The following is a 22,647-nucleotide window of genomic DNA, read 5'->3' as shown; positions in this document are numbered from 1 at the left end:
ATTTACTGAGATCGATGTGAATGATGTGGTCAGTATCGTGGCTCAGCTTGTTTGTGTCAAGTTGTTTTGTTTTTTTCGTTTTAGATCGAAAAGACGATCGAACGACAATTTCCGTGTTTTCGCATTGAAATGAAGACAGAGCGAAAAGACGACGAATTCAACCCGCAATTTAGCGACCTACGTTGTAATGTCGACGCCTTTTCTCTCCGCATTCTGTTGTCTTTTCGCTTTGCTGATTTGCGATTTTTTCAAACTTTTGTTTACCATGTATAGTATTTTCACATATATAGTACAAGAGTTTCTGCTAAACGACAATGAAATCACTAGAAATTGTTTGTGTGTCATTAATTCTGGGGAGGCGTTCAACTAAATATTAGTATTGTGTACGTACGATATTTTAACACTTATATGTTGCTAACCTGAAGTCCATCTGCAATGTTCAATCTAGTTTTTGCTATTATGAAAATGTTACTTTTAGTTTACATAAACAGTGTATTTCTTTCCTTTCAAATAATCTGAAAATCTTGTCAGCGATTTCCTTTTGAACAGCGCTAGAACCCTGAGCTTGTATCAATGACGTAGTTCCTTTCAGACTTACTAGTGTCTTTTTGTTGTAAGCTTGAACACTATCTATTCCTCTCTGTTCTTGATATAGATTTGTCTGGGAAGCACCTGTTGTCAACTTACACACCTTGATGAGATTCGGATAAATTAGCAGGCGGTGCTGCACGATTCTCCTGGAGATGGTTAAACGAATCCCGTTATTCCTGATCCATTTCGGATCCGTTGTCATTGCTTTTACGTTTCTTTCCAACAGCCATTCTTTCAATTAGTGGTCTAGTATTCTATGCGATATTTGTGAGAAAGAAGGTTCCGAATAAAGATATAATATAGAGAAACTCTAAACATATTCCACAATACTTAATACATTAAAAGATATCTTATTAAGAGCTTGTCTAAGATAAGAAAAAACCCATGCAAAACAGTCCACAGACACATGTAACAAATCCTTGTCCGTCCACAGACACATGTAACCAATTCTTGTCCGTCCACAGACACATGTAACCAATTCTTGTCCGTCCTCAGACACATGTAACCAATTCTTGTCCGTCCTCAGACACATGTAATCAATTCTTGTCCGTCCTCAGACACGTGTAACCAATCCTTGTCCGTCCACAGACACATGTAACCAATCCTTGTCCGTCCACAGACACGTGTAACATAAATAATCCGTTACCAGTATAACAATATTATTTAAAGAATAATGTATATATCTGTTGAATGGTGACATTTACTATGGGATTTGTTTTAGCATATGCCGCATTAATTTGATAGTTACATAAAATTCATCTTAATACACATTTGGAGATGCAAGTCACTTGAACATTGTGGCTGAAGACGTTGATAGTTTGCGGGTGAGATTGTTAGACTAAATTTCATTCCTCCGCTATTTTGTATCACGATAGCGAGTCATGTGTCCATCCTAGACAAAGCATTGTCTTAGTATTCGATTGCCGGTCATCGATCTCTTTTAGAATTAGCACGATATCAAAGAAAATTGTGAATGTGGTGGACGGATAATTTCCCCTGCCAGAAAGTCCTACTATGAATGTGGACTTTAGCCCTCATTGTACATGTAGTTCAGTACAAGTGACCTTCAATCCAAGAGTTCTAGCCAGTGACCTTGATCAGCTGTTCCGATAGCTGTGGCACATGTCGAGAATATTTCGTGATACACTTCCACTAAGTGGCTGCTTGCTTGTCGTACTTCATTTGTTATGTCATTTAACAAGTGCATTTTAGCTTTTATGATGAGCTGACAATGAATGTACCCGCATCCTCAATTATCACAGGTATTGTTTGATAGTCCTCATTCAGGTAATCACCCGGATGTATTGTAGTCAGACTGTCGACATCATCCGGGGGATCATTTATTGGACTGATATTAGCATCTCTCTTTTGTTTTCTGATATGGAATATTTTCATCTGCATGTCCATTCAGGGTTCTTTTACTCGGTGGAAAGTACTCGGAGAACTATTTTTGCGCTTGTATCCAGACCTAATACACATCATTTCTTCTGATAATATTTGAGCATTGTTATTGTATTATATAAAACATTCACAAGAATGAGATGCATTCTCCTGTAACCTCTCTCCTACGATAATGCATTGGGGAAACTTTACGACACTTGCTACAAACAAAACTTTTTTTTAAAAAGTGATGAAAATGAAATTTGTGTTTTGAAAACAAATTTCCGTATGGAATGTAATCTATTTCCATAGTTTTTTAATTAAGACCAAAACAGTACGGCGGTTTCTATAGAGTTATATAGAGAGGAATGACCTTTTCAACATCATAGAAAATTTTACGAGTCATTTTTAAGATATTTTATATTTGTACTTATCAATACTGTTGTGGAACTCTGAGGTTGCTGGTCTGTATCTTGAGGCTGTTGGGGAACTTTGAGGTGGCTGTTGCGGAACTTTGAGGTTGCTGTTGAGGCTGTCACGGAACTCTGAGGTTGCTGTTGCGGAACTCTGAGGCTGTTGCGGAACTCTGAGGCTGCTGTTAAGGTTGTTGCGGAACTCTGAGGTTGCTTTTCTGCATCTTGAGGTTTTGGTGGAACTCTAATGCGATCTTTGATATGTGTGAGTATTTGTAAATATTTTTGCAAACCGTGCTGAATGATCGCTTGGATGGTTTTAACATATGTTGACTTTCTCTGTTTTCAATCTTCGATGGATGTTATGGAAATAGAGACTATTTCAGTGTCAGTCACCCACTATTTTACAAGGTATATTAAGTTGTTTAGATGCATTGTTAGTATCTCCTTCATCATTAAACGGAAAGGCAACCCTAACCACATAGTTGCTTTTATGAATAAAGTATTTGTATCACTTACTGATATCATAATTGACAGTCTTTAACTACAAAAATCCTTGCTTAACAATTAAATCAATATTAATCTATCATGTATTTTGAATTACCCGCCGCTAAGAGAGTGACCATTGGAGTTTATTTATGACGTCACACCGTCTATTCCGGTTTGTCGCAAGAAGAAATTGAGAAAAGAAGACGTTCAGTCGAGTCGCAGACCAGGCAGACGGTACACGTTCTTCATACAAATGTCTCGAACCTCTACTTGTCATTACGCAAATGATGGATCCACAGTTTACGTAGTCTTTTCTTTTCAAATGACTTGGTTGAGCCGGGAATTTCGAAAAATAGCCTTTTTTCACATCTCCCCCTCACATTAGTGTAATTAACTGCTTGCCAGGAAGGCATCAACCTATATATTCGTAAGATCTACCACACGCACATCTTTGATGATCTCGCAGATGCTTGGGTTCAGCCCCCACCCCTTCCGAATAAGCTACATGAGTTGATTTAATTAATTATTTGTTAAAAATATTTCTAATGCATGTCAACAACGTCTTGTATGCCCTTAAAGTCCAAAATAATTCAAAAGAAGCCCTTTTTAAAAAAAATACCCTAGGCCACTGGTTATTATAAGTTCTGTTATAACAACCAATGAAGGTATTTTTTAAAGGACTTATTTTGGACTTTATGGGTATGCAAGACGTTGTTGACATGCAATATCAATTTTCAAGAAAAAAATAATTAAATCAACTCATGTAGCTTATTCGGAGGGGGGTGGGGTCCTGAACCCAAGCACCTGTGGATGATCTTAGAATCTCATCAAAACCGGAACAGACGATGTGACGTCAAAATTATTGATTTTTGTGGTCTTGAATACAAAAAAGTTACACATCATGGCAGCCTCTATAGATCGCGGGAATTTCAATTTTTGACGTTTTCAAATTAGTACTGAAGCATATCTAGACCATATATCAACAGAATTGTATGACAAATCTTTATCATATGATTAATCCTTTCATTTATCATGTAAAAATCTTTTGGGTTGCCTTCCCCTTTAAGCCACTGGTGGGAAGAGCGGTAACTCTTACAAAACGTCCTATCAGGAGCGTCCATATTTGGTCAAAGAAATGACGTTGTCTTATGTTTTGTTCCAGGTCGGAATGGATAAACCCGTCAGACGGCAAAGCGGAAAAACAAACAAGAAAGAAAACCAAAGATATAAAGGGACAAATTATCATAGTCTGTTCAAATTGTTTTGAACGGTATGCATTTCAAAACATTCAAACTGCATTCGAAACCAGTAATTGTGTCACATATTGACAAAGTGCATACCACTATCTGGCGTTCACAGTTCACCAACCACTCGCGTTCACTGTTCACAGTTCACCAACCACTCGCGTTCACTGTTCACAAAGCGTTCATAATTAACAGTATTTGACGCCACCTCTCATGCCCAAGGGAGGCAACATCATGAAATTCATGATTATTGTTCCCATTTATCCATAGATGCTCTATACCAAAATTGGTAAGAATTGGTTTAGTCGTTCATGAGAAGAGGTTGGAGATGTTCAAACGTTCACGACCGACGCACGTGACCAGAAGAAAACATAGCAATAGGTCACCTGACTGACTCAAGGGACGTAAAAAATACATGCGTAATTATACCATCATGCAAAAGTATTCTATTCATCAATTAAAGATAATTTTAAAAAACCAGTATCTTCTTTGTTAGTATTGTTTATTCTAATTCAATGCTTACAATATCGCCAGCAGAAAAATATATCAATTTATATAGAGAGAATGCGTACAAGCGTTTATATAGAGAGAATGCGTACAAGCGTGCGTGCTCGTACGTGTGAGAGTGATGAACGTGTAACTGGGTATTCCGGAACATAAATCCTATTATTTTAATCACAGACTAAATTGGTAAATAACGATTACATAATAAAACACAGAGATCTAGGGACATGTTGGATAATTTGGTAGATACATGTATAACTTGTACTTTGTAATGGTCAATTCATTACAGAATGTTTTCCACAGGAATGTCATCTAGATTTCCAAGGCACACACATCCTGTTTTGTAATGAATGAAGATCAATTCCCATTTCACATCCATTGGATTGAACAAACTAAAAGCGAGAGAGAGTTGAGGATGATACGTAATGCCTAAGCCTATTCAGCAGATGCAGTGGCGTGTGCGGTTAATGCACATAGTATCACTGGAACTCTGGTTCGTAGAAGAGACAGTCTCCACCGACACACAGATGAGTGATAGTCGAAATCGGGATACGGTGGTTGTACTCTATGAAAAATTTGCCGTTCAGGAAGGTCTGTAGGAAAAAATACGATTCGTGCAATATACAAAACAAATTACTTTTTCTATAAGAATACATGTACATTTATACAAAATCTTGTTAATCTTAGAAATTTAATCAAAATATTTATTGCACATGTATCCTTATCGTAATACATTGATCGAAATTACTATCCCTGCAAACAAAATCATTCTGCAATAGGAAATTCGTCTACATAGAAACGTTTTAAACTTACAATGAATTTATCCTCCCCGACGTAAAACACAACATCAAATGTGTCTCTCGCCTCAAAAGGGAAGTCGGGAGCCTCTCTCTCCTCTTCGCCCCAGGATCCGTCAAACTTAGAGTTCCTCACCACTTGTGCCTGTTCTTTGCGCGGATTAAAATGGAAAGCAACGTCTTCATTCTCACACATAAAGTTGATATGAAACCTGTAGCAAACAGTAAAAAAAAAACCACAAGTAAATAATGGGATGATTGGTTGAAGGTGGTAAGCTGTTAAATGGCCGCATACTTTGCTAATTATACATAACCTTGTCCAACGTTTTTTGGGAAAGCCGCGTAGAATGACCCAGCTTCCAACTTGTAATTCAAAAGGTAGCTGTTCTCTGATAGGGTGCTCCTAGAAAGGGAACAAGTTCTTTTTGAAAGAAAAAAACTTTCAGTCAAGAAAACATACGTGTGAGAGAAACAAAGACAGACAGACATACCAGTCTCTTCATCAAGAGAGTTTCGTGGATGAAGACATCACCGTTGACTTGAATAGCCCGGATGTCTTCTACGTTTGAGCGCATTTTAAATGCGCAAAATTTCACCCCGTTGATAAATACCTGTGCGACATAAAAAAAGAGTGAAATGAGTGGGAAATGTTCTGCAATTTTGGAAAGACAGATGCATGTTCAATGACAGATAGAAAATGAAAAAAGTAAATTAAAGAAAATTTAATAATGACTTAAGTGACTTCTATCGTAATACATATCCTTAAAACATGGTTATTGAGTTACCTTGAATTTCTTTCGTTTGGTCACTATTCTGACTTCGAATGGATTTTCTGTTTGAAACACAGGATGGAGGTCTTTTCTCTCCTCCCCCTGCCATCCGCCCAAACGACTGTTCATCACTACCTGGCCCTCGTTTCGCCTGGCATTGAAATGATAAGCTATGTCATCATCTGGAGCGGTTCCATTCATGAAGTCAATTGCAAACCTGCAAATTTAATTATTCAAATTAACGTGACGTTCTCCCTACATATATGTATCGAAATCCATGAAGAAGTTTTGGACGAACCTCTCGGCGGATGGTTTCATTTTTCCATGAAACTCAAAGACGTCGCCACACTCCAAGCCTGAATCCACATCCTTTACCATTTCACAGCCCTAAACCGAAAAAACAAAAGTCAGCAGAGATTGTCTCCCACTGCACATATATATTAATGAATCATAATACTGTAGATTCCTTATTTCACGCGAGTACTTTACTATACTTGATATAGCGAAATGATTTGTTTACGTCAAATTGAGTGAAAATGAATTCGCTTGTGGTCTATTAATCACGATATCTTGTATGTATTTTAGCAACAGAATATCAAAAGCGAGTAATTTTATTTCGTGAGTGATGCGTCTCGCGAAATTACGCGACAATAAACTCCCTGTGTATATTTGAGAATCTACAGTACAAAGTGTTTAGGACCTCTTTACCGACGTTCTTGTATACTCTCTATCTTCAGAACAAAAAGTGAAAGAAAAGGTAGGCAAAAGTTTTGAAGATATGCGATATTCGAAGATTTTCTAAGTTCTTATATTTGAGTCAAACAAAACAGAGAAACAAGTTAAATGCTCTGGTTCACCCTGTTAATGGCCACAATCACCTTGTTGAGCATTCTGTCAATGAGAGAGCGCAACTAAAAATTTGAAAATAAAAACTTAAAATTTGTAGGTTTCAAATTTTTTGTTTGGACACCTGGTCCCTGAAGATTTCAGGTATTTTGAGAGATACAATTCTTGGTAGTATTGCGTTCCATCCCCTGATGGTACGTGGGAAGAATGAGAATTTGCCATAGGAAGCATTGTTTGATGGAAGTTGGAAGTTAAGATGGTGACTTTAACCTTGCCGTTTCTGTTCTCGGTATCATTAAACGTAAAAATGTCAAAATCAATTAATACAATATACTTCTGAGTGAAGAATTTTACCTTCGTCTCTGAGCACTCTACATCCTGATAGGCGATACCGCCCTCCAGACTCAGGACACTAATACCGGCCAGGTCGCCTCGATGTGCGAAGTCTGTGAAGTGCTCGTCGTTCACAAAGACCTTTACAAATCAAAGTTTTAAGTAACATACGAATCAAACATGAATATGCAAATGTGACCCTATCCTTCATTTCCGGGTTATACATACAGAGAACCTGTCTTCCATGCACACGAAGGTGGCGTCAAATAACTGCCAGGGATTAAAGGGAAACCCTGAGCCCTCCCGTTCTTCTCCTCCCCAGGAACCGAAATGGGCGTTCCTCACTACAACTTGATCGCGAGGCCGTGGGTTAAAATGGAAAAAATAATTTCCACCCTCGTCTTTAAAGTTGATTGAAAATCTACAAAAATAGCTTTTCCTCTACACAACATATTAAGTAACACATGCACAGTATTGGCATATTTTCAAAATTCATAATACCAGTGTTTCATTCCTTTAATTTATCATCTTATTTGCCTGCTTGTGAAGCGCAATATTTACTCGCTGAATTGACTTTTTTATTGTTGTACTTGTTCTGAAGCTCAGTGCTTTTAAGAATTTCTCATACCCGATGTCATCCGTGCACATGCCGCGAACTCGAAATGATTTTCCGACCTTCATTCCATCAGGGACTGATGAGGTGTAGGGAGTGGCCTATATAATAGAAAAAGTGGTTAGGATTATTACAGTTTGCTAATGTATGACTCTGAATTGGCTGTCAGACGGACATCATGCGTGATGCCTAATATGTGGTTGTTGAACTTCAGTGCAACTTCTGTTAAATGACATACGAGACTTTCTTCAATTATATTATGTAATTTTCCATGAAATGTTGTTGTATATAATGTATTTGCATCTGAGCTTGTTTATGCCAAAAAAAAGCAAGATATATTAGCAGGCAACTTTTTTTCTGAATTAGAATATTTTCCTTTTACAGTATGTTAAAACCATTTGAATGCTCATGAATAAAGAAGTGATTCATATTTTCCCAAATGAAATAAAATTTCCAGATGAAAGAGTAGTACACGAATTAAATATCATTTTTATAGGCAATGTTTCCAGGTTATTGACATGTTTTTTAATATGAAAATGTTATTTTCCTCATTAAAACCATTTGAGTTACCTCCCTTTGACAGAATATTCTGCAAATCGAATAATTTCATACCTTATTCAATAAGGAACAGCACTCTATCTCACACGACTCATTGATTGTTCATGTTACAAGAGGCTGCATGACTTATATTTTCGTAGACATCATACGAATACTAGTATTTCGTAGTTTGCCAAAAAAATTATTTCGTTATCGATATACTTACCCTTTCTACTTAAAAAATTACACTTCGATTTTGATTGATTGATTTATTTGTCTTACTCAATAACAAAAAGAATGAAAATTCGTTATCGACAAATAATGATTAATTTTGTTGTGTTTCAATGGTGCACTCATTAAAGTATAACTTGAACCAGTGATGTTCTGGATGACCTGTCCGTGTGTCTTTGCAATATGCATGCTTGTTCATTAATTATGTTTCTTTCCCGATAGATGTGAGCATTCATTGATAACTTACACGTCTCTCATTGAAGACAACGTCATAGTATTCCGCTTCCGCTGACAAGATCAGAAAGTGACCTCTATTTAAGTCCATCCGGTGATTAAAGTCCACAAAGTGTCGGCCACCGACATATACGACGTATTTCTCTTCCCTGACTTCTATCCTGACAGTGAAGGATTTCCCTTCACCGAAAGGGAAGTGGGGCTGGTCCGTTTCCTCTGGGCCCCAAGATCCATCGCTGTACGAGTTTCGCGCAACAAGACCATCAGCGGGGCGTGACGTAAGGTGGAAAAGGACGTCTCTGGCAAGGAAATCTTCGCTCTCCGAAACATTGATAGAGAACCTGTCACAGAAACATTATTAATGTAGCGTGTATAGTAATATATGATAATCAGGGACCCGTTTTACAAAACAACTTACGGCAAAGTCGCAAGTCTTAAATTGTATTACAAAGTTATTACTTTAAGTGAATGAAGTAAAACTTTTCTGAGGCTTAATTTTCAACATTTAAAAAAATATATTTTGCATTTGGAGTGAATGACCTTACAATAAACCTGAAAATTCCAGTATGTAAAGTTTTGTCGTAAGTTGTTTTGTAAAACGCGCCCCAGACGTCTCTGTCGAGATTGTACATGTACCTCTACTGGTTTAGACTTTCTTAAAATGAAACCTACTTGGTTTTGAATTATTAGAGAATAAAATTCGGATAGATAAAAAAACAACTTTCACATTAACGTGTGTATATATGTCTATGTGTGTGTAGGTTTGTATGTATGTACATGTAAGGGGATGTGTATATGTATGTATAGATGAATATGTGATAATATCACAAATTTATACATTATATCAATTTTGATGTAAAATGTGATAGTTGAAAAAAAATCGGATAGAAAAAACTTTTATGAATGAGAGAAACTTTTATGGATGAGAGAGAAAATTTTATGAATGAGAGAAAGAAAAACTTTTATGAAAGAAAAAGAGAAAAGCTTTTAAGAACGAGAGAAATTGTGAAAGAGAGAGACTTACTATGATTACTGGTGTCGATTTCTATCATGAGACCAGTAGAAGGAGTAAGTGAATGTATTCATAAAGACGGAAATTATCCCTATCACTACAATCAATTCTAGGCTCAAGTATCATTATGGAAAAAAACCCGCAATTTACGACACAACTTTTTCTTCATACTATTCAGGTGTTTTAGCTCGGTCGTCTTTTTACATCCCGCTTCCATATTTCACTATTATACTTTCATGTAAAATAACCGAATTTGATTGGTCGAGAAACGGTTGAAAAGAAAACAACAACATATTGTTTCTCTGTAGAAGTAAAAGCCACACCCTCCAAGGTAATATCATTTAGCAACGGGAAACATTACTTGACAACGGCTGATATTAAAAAATTATCGCATGCATCAAATTGATGCGCCTACGACTTGCTTTAGATATAATTAGCAAACTATCGTTTGAGCGTTTGAAATAGATGCGTTACAGAGACATTTTGAATCAAGTCGGTTAATTATAAAAGAAACATACGATAATCGGCAAATTGGCGGGTATATTGGTACCTACATGTACCGTGTACTTATCGCAGAAAGTAACCTTTTGAACTTGCTGATTTAGAATTGATTTCACCATATTAGAGTTTTAGCTCTTCTGAGCCGAAGGCTCAAAGAGCTAATCATATGGGCATGTGTCTGGCGTGCGGTGTGCGTCAAGTTTTTGGGAAAAGGGCTATATCTCAAGAACCCCTTGGCCAATTTTTGTCAAATTTGTCACAGGGTATCCTTGGCTCAAGGGCTTCCATTTGTACTCAAACTAGGGTTGTGACCCTTTAACAAGGGGAGATAATTAAGAAAATGCAAACAAAAGTAGTGGTTGCTAAAAAATCTTCTTCTCAAGAACCACTGGGCAAATTATCACCAAACTTATGCATAAGGATAAGGATAGGTTGTAGATAAAAAAAAATGTTCAAGGCATCATCCTGGGGCAAAGGGTGTGGCCTCAATGGCACTTCAAAGTTGACCTTAAATTTTGTTTTGTTAAAACTTTGATATTTTGCTTAGTATAAGGACTAGGATCATCAAATTTTGTCAGTTGTAATGCATCTTAGGACCTAATATTATGTTGTCTCAAAAGTAGGTCATGGTGACCTACTTTTTGAATTTCGCAGGTAATTATTATTAAATGGATTTTGATGCATATCTTGGACACTTTTGAGTCTATGATCATCAAAAGTTGTCAGTTGATGGATCATGTGACCTTAAAGTGCGTCATGTGAAAAGTATGTCACCATGACCTACTTTCTGAAATTTATGGCTAATCATTTATGAATACATTTTAGGTTGTTATTTCAGATACCGAGAGGTTTAGAATCATCAAACCTTGTAAGTTGATGCGTCTAGAGGCCTCGAAACATATTTATTAAAAAAGCAGGTCACAGTGACCTACTTTTTGAATTTTGCAGACATTCAAATTTCACATTTTCAATTTTAGATGCATATTTTGGACACTATGAAAGCTAGGATCATCAAACTTTGTCAGTTGATGCATGTTGAGTCTTCATAGTTTGTCGACCAAAAAGTAGGTCACCGTGACCTACTTTTGGAATTTGACGGCTATATCTTAATATTTCAGATACTATTTGACTTACAATCATCAAACTTTGTCAGTTGATGGGTTTTGAGTCTTCAGAGTGTGTCGACCAAAAATTAGGTCACTGTGGCCTACTTTTGGAATTTGACGTTTATAACTGAATATTTCAGATACTATTTGATTTCAATTATCAAACTTTGTCAGTTGATGCATCTTGAGTCTTTGGAGTGTGTCGACCAAAAAGTAGGTCACTGTGGCCTTCTTTTGGAATTTGACGGCTATATTTGAATTCTATTTGACTTGTCAGTTGATGCATCTTGAGTCTTCAGTGTGTCGACCAAACTTAGGTCGCCGTGACCTACTTTTGGACAGTTACATTTAAATTTTCAGGTACTATTTGACTTAACATCATCAAACTTTGTTAATTGATTAATCTTGGTTAGTGAGAATTTTTGCCTGTTCTACAATGTATCAGAAGAGCGATTCTAGGCCCATGGGCCTCTTGTTCTTATTATGTTTACGACAGAATCTAGCTAAAGAGAAATTCGGTTGAATTTTGTGCTTTGATACGTACATTTGATAAATGCATGGCATTCGGTATAATAAAACAAATAGTCCATGTTGTTGAGGGTAACATTAACAATTTTCACCTCAAGAAAACCATTGTCAATTTGCTCCTCGTTAAAACATGTAGTAGTATATAAAGAATTATCATGATTTATGTCACACAAATATTACAAATAATCGTTTGTTAGCTCTTTAGAATAACACACTTATTTTCAGTGGATTGCAATGCAAGTATTAGATAGATAATTTCAGTTTGGTTCAAAACATTCTTACACTCGTATGTGTTTTAATATTAGCATAATACTGTATCTAATTCAAGGTTCTCTGATTTGATGTACACCAGATTATGTTAATCTAGAGGAGTAAAATGGATCTTTAGGACAAATGAATTAATTTAATGGGGTTACATTGCTATATGAACCACAGGCTCTCGACGTTATAACAAAAATTGTTTTCCTGTAAACAAACTGAGTAGTTTTTGTATTTGTATTTAAAACGTCTAGAGCCGGTCACATGAAAAGGCGAGATTTTTGAAGTTGTGCGTGTTTAGCTTAAATGAAATTTTGTTAAATGTTTGCAGGCATACTTTGACACAACCTACATCTAAGGAAATCGTTACAGGGATACTTTGATATATTGAACTCTAGAGGCGACAATGTGAAAAAAAAAGTTGAGACGTAAACAACAGGTTTTTATAATGGATGAATTTGTAGCTACATGCGATTTTTCATTTCCAGAGAACTGAACCTGCTGCTATGTTAATATCCAAAGTGACTTTGATATGGTCCTTAACGTGATACCAGTGGCCATTCTCTTCCCAGAGTTCCGTGCGCTACTTGTACTATACCTCTGTCAACGGTCAATCTACATACATCTTGTAAAAGTTTCTAATATCCAACATTTATGTTTTGGATTAGATATTTAGTCATATTATGAAATGCTTTTGGTGCAATTAAATTGATAATTACATGTACTATATATTGTTTAAAATCGCTGTTTTATCATCCTAAATTTGGAACTACTTCGTAATATGCATATGACTGTCAGACATTCACATGGTGGAGATTAATGTAAACATGGAATCAAAAGTAAGAAAGGTTAAAAAAAAAAGAAGAAGATAAAACTTGTAAAATAAGAGACAATTAAACATCTAAATGGTAAAAATATACTTAACAAAGTGCTAGTGGGCTATGAAAAGAGTCTGATGTATCATATATTGCCAGAACTTTTAAAGGGAAAGGAAACGAGATGATGTGATTATATTGACACGTGATTCCAAGCGTTGACAGAGGCGCGTAGCACGCCCTCTGATGAGAGAATGACCAGTGGTATTACATCCGAAGTGACTTTGATATAGTCCTTAACGTGATACCAGTGGTATTATATCGGGAGTGATATAGTCCTTAATGTGATACAAGTGGTATTATATCCGGAGTTACTTTGATATGATCCCTAACGTGATACCGGTGGTACTATATCCGGAGTGACTTTGATATAGTCCTTAACGTGATACCAGTGGTATTGTATCCTTCTGTACTCACGCTCCATGGCACGCACGACCCCTTAATGTGACTTGTTTTCCTACGGCAAGTCCCCCGGGAATTTTGTAAGACTTCCAGACATCCTGCAAAGAAAATTTACGATTTCAATCTTATTACAAGCAAATGAATCCGATAACATTACCTATTATGATGCTCCGTTTGTCACAAACATAGATATAGATATATACATATTCTAATATACATTTCTTTTTACATACTTATTTTGTTGTCCAATGTCAGACTTGAATAAAGAAAATGTGCACCCCCCCCCCCTGTCGTTGATTTACATTTGTATAGTTTGTTTAGGGCATTAGACAATTAACGATTTACTTATGTAAACTATCTATGCAGTTTGTATTGTGTCTGATCCCTTTGTATTTGGATCCCGTGGGGATCCAGATTAAAGACCGTAAGCGCCAAGCAAAGGCCTAAATTTTGCAATCCTTCACCGGTAATATAGTGGCGTGTCCATGTAAGTGAAAATGTCTTGAGAGGGACGTTAAACAATATAAAACCAAACCAACAAAATCTAGCCGCAGTGATTCAGACAGAAAACTCTTCGCGTCGGCAAAGTTTTGTTGACAAACCGCATGAAATAAAGGAAACCTGAGGTTTTTGAGTTGTGTCATTCACTTTAAATTTTTCAATAAATCCTCTTAAAACATCGTACAAACGACTTTCTTTAATTAAGTGCTTAAGTACCTATTGAAAGTGAAAGAAGTCACAAAAGTAAAATTGACCCCCCCCCCCCAACCCCCAAAAACAACAACAACAAAAACAAAGAACCATGATGATATCGATTGAATGTGAGTTGAAAATAATTCTGTTATGCTTTAATGTAAATTAAAGACGAATTTGATTGGTTTAGAAACATTGGTTAAAAAGTACTGCTACTCCACTGCGTGCATAAACCACGCCCTCGGTCCTCCGGGTAACAGTACATAGCAACGGTTGACAATGCATGAAGATGGGTAACAGTGTAAAAATTGTTAACTGTAGAGAATGTTTGCGCGAACAGTTCACCATTCTTAAAACATTCAGTATAGCAAAAATATTACATATTTTGTAGGGTAACATGTAGAGTTGTCACCCCGCGAAAAAAAACCCACTGTTGACCGAGGCGAAGTCGAGGAGGACAACAATGATTTCGTGGGGTGACAATTTCACAGGAGGTCAACAATGATTTTTTCGCGGGGTGACAATTTCACATGCAACCCTACAAAACATGTATTATTTTTATAGCATTAATATGTGGGTAATCTTGCTCCTTAGGACATCTATTATTTAAATGATATAATACAACAGTCATACACAATATCTGTGACATGCAATATGTTACATGGAAACGAACATCAACTGGAGAGAGAGAGAGAGAGAGAGAGAGAGAGAGAGAGAGAGAGAGAGAGAACCTTCTTCTTTCCGCTTTCAGTCCAACGCATGGTTTATTTCCTTTGACTGTCTGTTGTTTGCTCTGAAGTTTCCCCCCACAAAATCCTGTGAATAATACACATTCAGTTTACTAACAACTTACCGGTATGTTTAAATCACCGCATTCAAAATTTGTAAAGAACCAGGACTGAGTGCTTGTGTCATACGATTTGAATGCTGCACCCACAGTTTTTGTTCGTAACAAAATAGCTGCAGAATTACCTGCAGTTTGAAAAAATTAGTGGAGCTAAATCCAGCTCTAGTAAAGATCTGGACAAAGACTCTAAAGATTCCGGCTGTAGTAAAGATCTGGCACTCTAAAGGTTAATCTCTTCATTCAAAACATTTCTGCTACTCGGAACTTTCTGAAAGGGAGGGGTACAGTGAACTGCTGGGTGTCTTGGGGCTGTCTTGAGACCCCTTGTGGGTCCAGGGTGAAGCTCAGATGCTTGCCCAAGGCACATACCCCCTGGAAATACTGAGTTCTGCGATAATATGACGTACATGTATATGTTTTAGTAATGTCGGACATATTTCTATATAAAAAAGAATTATCCTATTTGTAAAAGGGGTGCACCCGGCGCAGGATCCGCCACTAAAAATGATATCCAGGTGGTATCGACTTCTTTACTAAAACACTAACATCTTATATTTCATAACGGTAAGAGTACACGTAACTCGAGTTTTAAAAATCCTAACATTAAACATGTTGTTAACTATTCATTTCGTGCCATTAAAGAATGAATGAAAATACTTACAGGTCCCGTGTTGACGAGTGCTTACCCAGGTCTGAAAGCAGCTGTTTAAATTCGTGTCCGATCACATGACACCCGCCATTTGTGTGCATTTACTGTATTGAATTACATGGTTAAGGATGTATAACACATCGTCATAATAGCCGACTTTCTTTTGAAACACGAATGAAAATATCAATATCAGCGATAGTTGTATATTCTTGTTAAATCTAACTGCCGAGCTGGGTAGCTCAGTAGGTTTACGTGTTGATTGCCTATAGCTGGTTAGCTCAGTAGGTTTACTTGTCGTCTGCTGATCTGTAGTTCATGCGTTCGAGTCTAGCATGCCGAAGTTTTATTTTTTCTTCTTCAGATTACTTCCTACTAAAACTGCATTTTGTTTAACAAAGTAAGGTAAATTTGAAAGTTTTCAAATCATTATTGTACATATCCTACACTTTCCATCCACATCAGATATCTCGTGTGTTATTCATCCTTAATTTAGGAAAAGAGAAAAGGGAGTGTGGTCGTAATTTCGCTCTAAAAAAATCTAAGCAAGTTGTGGTCAATAGCTGGTTTATGGATGGTGTGGTCAATAGCTGTGTCATATTTTCCCCTTTAGAATACGATCATTGATCAGTGTAAAATATTTGAAGCAAAGCCAATGGACGATGTTTTCTCAACATTCGTTATCGATATTGCAGTGGTCACAATTGTATATGAATAACACTATACTGGGGTCTTAACCTAGACAGAGTACCATGGTTAACATACTAAGTATCCGGTGGGTTAGTTAGTTTTAGTCTCCTCAAGGGTAGTCGTCAGCTTAGGCGGGGTTGTCCATCTATCTGGGGTAGGGTTACGTCTGTTTATCTAGGTCATCCTCACCAGTCAAGGTTTTGTGATTACACACAACACACAACTGTGACTTGTGCGGATGATCTAGGCGAGATTCAAGGGTTATTGTTATCCTCTAAACTGGTTGGTGTTGGGTACAACCGTACAAAGATTGGGTACAAGGGTTAGTATTATCACTAGGTATGGTACATGGGTTAGTATTATCTATATAGGTATTTTACATGGGTTAGTATTATCTATATAGTTATGGTACAAGTGTTAGTATCTATATAGGTATGGTACATAGGTTTAGTATCTATATAGGTATGGTACATAGGTTAGTATTATCTATATAGGTATGGTACAAGAGTTAGTATTATCTATATAGGTATGGTACAAGAGTTAGTATTATCTATATAGGTATGGTACAAGGTTTAGTATTATCTATATAGGTATGGTACAAGGTTTAGTATTATCTATATAGGTATGGTACAAGAGTTAGTATTATCTATATAGGTATGGTACAAGGTTTAGTATTATCTATATAGGTATGTTACATAGGTTAGTATTATCTATATAGGTATGTTACATAGGTTAGTATTATCTATATAGGTATGGTACATGGGTTAGTATTATCTATATAGGTATGATACATGGGTTAGTATTATCTATATAGTTATGGTACATGAGTTAGTATTATCTATATAGGTATTTTACATAGGTTAGTATTATCTATATAGGTATGTTACATAGGTTAGTATTATCTATATAGGTATGGTACATAGGTTAGTATTATCTATATAGGTATGGTACAAGGTTTAGTATTATCTATATAGGTATGGTACATGGGTTAGTATTATCTATATAGGTATGGTACATGGGTTAGTATTATCTATATAGGTATTTTACATAGGTTAGTATTATCTATATAGGTATTTTACATAGGTTAGTATTATCTATATAGGTATTTTACATAGGTTAGTATTATCTATATAGGTATTTTACATAGGTTAGTATTATCTATATAGGTATGGTACATGAGTTAGTATTATCTATATATGTATTTTACATAGGTTAGTATTATCTATATAGGTATGTTACATAGGTTAGTATTATCTATATAGGTATGGTACATAGGTTAGTATTATCTATATAGGTATGGTACAAGGTTTAGTATTATCTATATAGGTATGGTACATAGGTTAGTATTATCTATATAGGTATGGTACAAGGTTTAGTATTATCTATATAGGTATAGTACATGGGTTATTTTAACTATATAGGTATGGTACAAGGTTAAGTATTATCTATATAGGTATGGTACATTTTGTATATGGGTAAGGATTATCCATTTTTATGTGCTACAATGTTAGTGTTAACCGTCTAAGTGGACCAGAACGATTAAAGTTGTACATTACAAGGATTAAGGTTGCACATTACGTGTGGTACAAGGATTAAGGTTGTACATTATGTGTGATACAAGGATTACGATTGTACGTTACGTGTGATACAAGGATTAAGATTGTACATTTACGTGTAGTACAAGGATTAAGGTTGAACATTACATGTGGTACAAGGATTAAGGTTGTACATTATGTGTGGTACAAGGATTAAGGTTGTACATTACGTGTGATACAAGGATTAAGGTTGAACATTACATGTGGTACAAGGATTAAGATTGTACATTACGTGTGGTACAAGGATTAAGGTTGTACATTAGGTGTGATACAAGGATTAAGATTGTACATTATGTGTGATACAAGGGTTAAGGTTGAACATTTACGTGTGGTACAAGGATTAAGGTTGTACATTATGTGTGGCACAAGGATTAAGATTGTACATTACGTGTGGTACAAGGATTAAGGTTGTACATTACGTGTGATACAAGGATTAAGGTTGTACATTATGTGTGGTACAAGGATTAAGATTATACATTATGTGTGGTACAAGGATTAAGGTTGTACATTATGTGTGATACAAGGATTAAGATTGTACATTACATGTGGTACAAGGATTAAGATTATACATTACGTGTAGTACAAGGATTAAGGTTGTACATTACGTGTGGTACAAGGATTAAGATTGTATATTACATGTGGTACAAGGATTAAGATTGTACATTACAAGGATTAAGATTGTACATTATGTGTGGTACAAGGATCAATATTGTATATTACATGTGGTACAAGGATTAAGGTTGTACATTACGTGTGGTACAAGGATTAAGATTGTTCATTATGTGTGATACAAGGATTAAGATTTTACATTACGTGTGGTACAAGGATTAAGATTGTACATTACATGTGGTACAAGGATTAAGATTGTACATTATGTGTGGTACAAGGATTAATATTGTATATTACATGGGGTACAAGGATTAAGGTTGTACATTACGTGTGGTACAAGGATTAAGGTTGTACATTACGTGTGGTACAAGGATTAAGGTTGTACATTATGTGTGGTACAAGGATTAAGATTATACATTATGTGTAGTACAAGGATTAAGGTTGTACATTATGTGTGATACAAGGATTAAGATTGTACATTACATGTGGTACAAGGATTAAGATTATACATTACGTGTAGTACAAGGATTAAGGTTGTATATTAGGTGTGGTACAAGGATTAAGATTGTATATTACATGTGGTACAAGGATTAAGATTGTACATTACAAGGATTAAGATTGTATATTATGTGTGGTACAAGGATTAATATTGCATATTACATGTGGTACAAGGATTAAGGTTGTACATTACGTGTGGTACAAGGATTAAGATTGTTCATTATGTGTGATACAAGGATTAAGATTTTACATTACGTGTGGTACAAGGATTAAGATTGTATATTACATGTGGTACAAGGATTAAGATTGTACATTATGTGTGGTACAAGGATTAATATTGTATATTACATGTGGTACAAGGATTAAGGTTGTACATTACGTGTGGTACAAGGATTAAGATTGTACAGTATGTGTGATACAAGGATTAAGATTGTACATTACGTGTGGTACAAGGATTAAGGTTGTGCATTATGTGTGATACAAGGATTAAGATTGTACATTTACGTGTGGTACAAGGATTAAGGTTGTACATTTGTGTGTGGTACAAGGATTAAAGGTGTACATTATGTGTCATACAAGAATTGAGATTGTACGTTACGTGTGGTACAAGGATTAAGATTGTACATTTACGTGTGGTACAAGGATTAAGGTTGAACATTACAAGGATAAAGGTTGTACATTACAAGGAATAATATTATACATTACAAGGATTAAGATTGTACATTACGTGTGATACAAGGATTAAGATTGTACGTTTCGTATGGTACAAGGATTAAGGTTGTACATTATGTGTGGTACAAGGATTAAGATTGTACATTACGTGTGGTACAAGGATTAAGGTTGTACATTACGTGTGGTACAAGGATTAATGTTGTACTTACGTGTGGTACAAAGATTACGATTATAGATACCGTATGGTGTTTACATCTCTCAACTGATTCGATACGCTAGAGCTTGTTCTGCGCATGATCAGTTTTTAAATCGAAGCAGACTACTGACAAACAAGTTGAATGTGCAGGGGTTCCAACAGTCTCGATTACAATCAGCATTTCGCAAATTCCTTTGTCGTTAAAACGATCTAGTTTGCCAATACAACCTATCATTCGGTCAAATGCTGTCTGACGTGTTTCATGCCGATTGTTAGGCCGTTCTTGGCACACTGATTTTGACTACGGATAACTCCGTTTACCTGATAAAGATATATGGCTCACGGCGGGTGTGACCGGTCGACAGGGGATGCTTACTCATTCCAGGCACCTGATCCCACCTCTGGTATATCCAGGGTCCGTGTTTACCCAGCTCTCTATTTTGTATTGCTTATAGGATTAAGATTGTATATTATGTGTGGTACAAGGATTAAGGTTGTACATTACGTGTGGTACAAGGATTAAGATTGTACATTACGTGTGATACATGGATTAAGGTTGTATATTTCAAAGCTTAAAGTTGTACATTACGTGTAGTAGAAGGATTGAGATTGTAATTTAGGTGTGGTGGAAGGATTGAGATTGTACTTTAGGTGTGGTAGAATGACTAAGATTGTACTTTAGGTGTGGTACAGTGATTACCTGTCTAGGTGTGGTACAGTGATTACCTGTCTAGGTGTGGTACAGTGATTACCTGTCTAGGTGTGGTACAGTGATTACCTGTCTAGGTGTGGTACAGTGATTACCTGTCTAGGTGGGTACAGTGGGTAATGTTATTACTGTGGTTTACTGGTGTTAGAGTAATCAATGTGTGGTGTGTAAACACGACACCGAGTAAATAATGCGAGCGATGTCAATACAGTTTTCTGTCCATGTTAACATTATATCGATTGAGTTTATTCTGTATCGCAATGTCCACAATTCAATTCAATTCTTTATTGTCCTTGAGTTAAACCCATCATCGGAATACATCTAGTACATGTACATGTATATACACAATATATCTAACTGTATAAGGTAACAACGGGTGAGTGGACAGGAGAAGATAGGATAAGAAATTACAAATATAAAATAAACACATTATCAAATGCACGTGTTATTAGAAAAATACTAAAATTACAATATTGACTTACAACGCTAAACTTCGTAATTTCACAGCTTGTACTAAGAGTATTGTCTACACTAAGGAGCTTAACTAATTTTAAAACACTTGGTTTTGTGTAATAGAAACCATCATATTAGCGATGTTGATGTATGGTCGTGACAATGTGTGAGATATTAACACATTATTTTGATGTCGACAGTATTGAATTCATAATGTAAACTGAACACGAATGATAGATGTTCCAGTTGAAACTTAATCTAAGAATCAGAGAACGTCTTGTTTAGCTCTGTAATGTGTATACGAAACTTACAATGACTAGTTTGTTTAGCTCTGTAATGTGTATACGAAACTTACAATGACTAGTTTGTTTAGCTCTGTAATGTGTATACGAAACTTACAATGACTAGTTTGTTTAGCTCTGTAATGTGTATACTAAGCTTACAATGAGCTACATTAATGGAATTGTTTATACTCTGTATTTCATTGTACTACTAATTTACTAGGAATACTTGATTTTTTTAAAGGCAAATACTACTAATTTCAAAAATGAATTGTTTACAAGAACTTAACATTATATATTGCGGGTACGGATCAATTTGAAGTATTTTCTAATTATCAATTTTGAAGTGAAGGAACAGTACTTTTTGAAGAGTCTAATTGCATTCCAAGCGTATTATTGACTATTACATCATTGAGACATACATACAGGTACCAGACGAAGAAGGTATCAATAAGGGCAATACTGCATGTGAAATATTTCTTCGTCTAGACTGTTATCCCCTTTCAATCAAATCCATAGAATATTTTGACAGCTTTTACAATGTAGGTACATGTCTGTCACCGCGTTGAATATCTGACGAGCAAATTCAGCTAGAACAAATGCAATATGTGCCGCCGGCTTAACTTCTTTATCGGGCCCCTTTGTGGTAATTATTTAGAAATCAAAATGCTCTGTCTTTGATTATGCTTTAAGAAGCAGTTTAGCTCACCTGACAACGAGACCCTTTGATCATTTCTTATCAAATCTGTTTTATACCCAGATCCTAAACTATGAATTCATTTCCAATCTGATTAATTTCAAACTTTCTTATGTAGAGGAGAAAGGAAAATGCTTAGCTACAGTCGTCTGCAAATGATTATAGTTCCGAAATTTTGTCAAAGGAAAACAAAGCTTAAAGGTTGATTAACGTGAAAATGATTCTACAATAAATATATTTGGGGAATACGTAAAGCGAAAGGAATGATTATACTAACTGAAAAAAGACATAAAAATCATTCTTACAGGTTTGTTACAAAAAAAGGACTTACAGTAATTTAGGAATAAATCAGCTGCAAACACCATAACCTGGTCACTCATCCGAAAAATATGTCAGA

The 22,647-nt window shown here is 35.8% G+C and overlaps 1 protein-coding gene across 1 annotated transcript in view; it reads right to left on the bottom strand.

The window, feature by feature from the left end:
- Positions 1 to 4,602: 4,602 nt before the first annotated feature.
- LOC125651183 (uncharacterized) overlaps positions 4,603 to 22,647 on the bottom strand; it is a 38,453-nt gene continuing 20,408 nt past the window's right edge. The window contains exons 13-23 of the mRNA XM_048879765.2: positions 13,680 to 13,762; positions 8,996 to 9,323; positions 7,996 to 8,081; positions 7,596 to 7,788; positions 7,389 to 7,508; positions 6,487 to 6,575; positions 6,204 to 6,405; positions 5,910 to 6,029; positions 5,733 to 5,821; positions 5,435 to 5,630; positions 4,603 to 5,214 (exon numbers count right to left, since the gene is read on the bottom strand). Of these exons, the coding sequence (XP_048735722.2) occupies positions 5,101 to 5,214; positions 5,435 to 5,630; positions 5,733 to 5,821; positions 5,910 to 6,029; positions 6,204 to 6,405; positions 6,487 to 6,575; positions 7,389 to 7,508; positions 7,596 to 7,788; positions 7,996 to 8,081; positions 8,996 to 9,323; positions 13,680 to 13,762 (1,620 nt within the window). The 3' untranslated portion in view covers positions 4,603 to 5,100. The remainder of the gene's footprint in view (positions 5,215 to 5,434; positions 5,631 to 5,732; positions 5,822 to 5,909; positions 6,030 to 6,203; positions 6,406 to 6,486; positions 6,576 to 7,388; positions 7,509 to 7,595; positions 7,789 to 7,995; positions 8,082 to 8,995; positions 9,324 to 13,679; positions 13,763 to 22,647) is intronic.

This window comes from Ostrea edulis, chromosome 5, assembly GCF_947568905.1.
Source record: "Ostrea edulis chromosome 5, xbOstEdul1.1, whole genome shotgun sequence".
NCBI lineage: Eukaryota > Metazoa > Mollusca > Bivalvia > Ostreida > Ostreidae > Ostrea > Ostrea edulis.
Note: the sequence above shows the minus strand (reverse complement) of the source record. Positions and strands in the feature narration are given on the sequence as shown.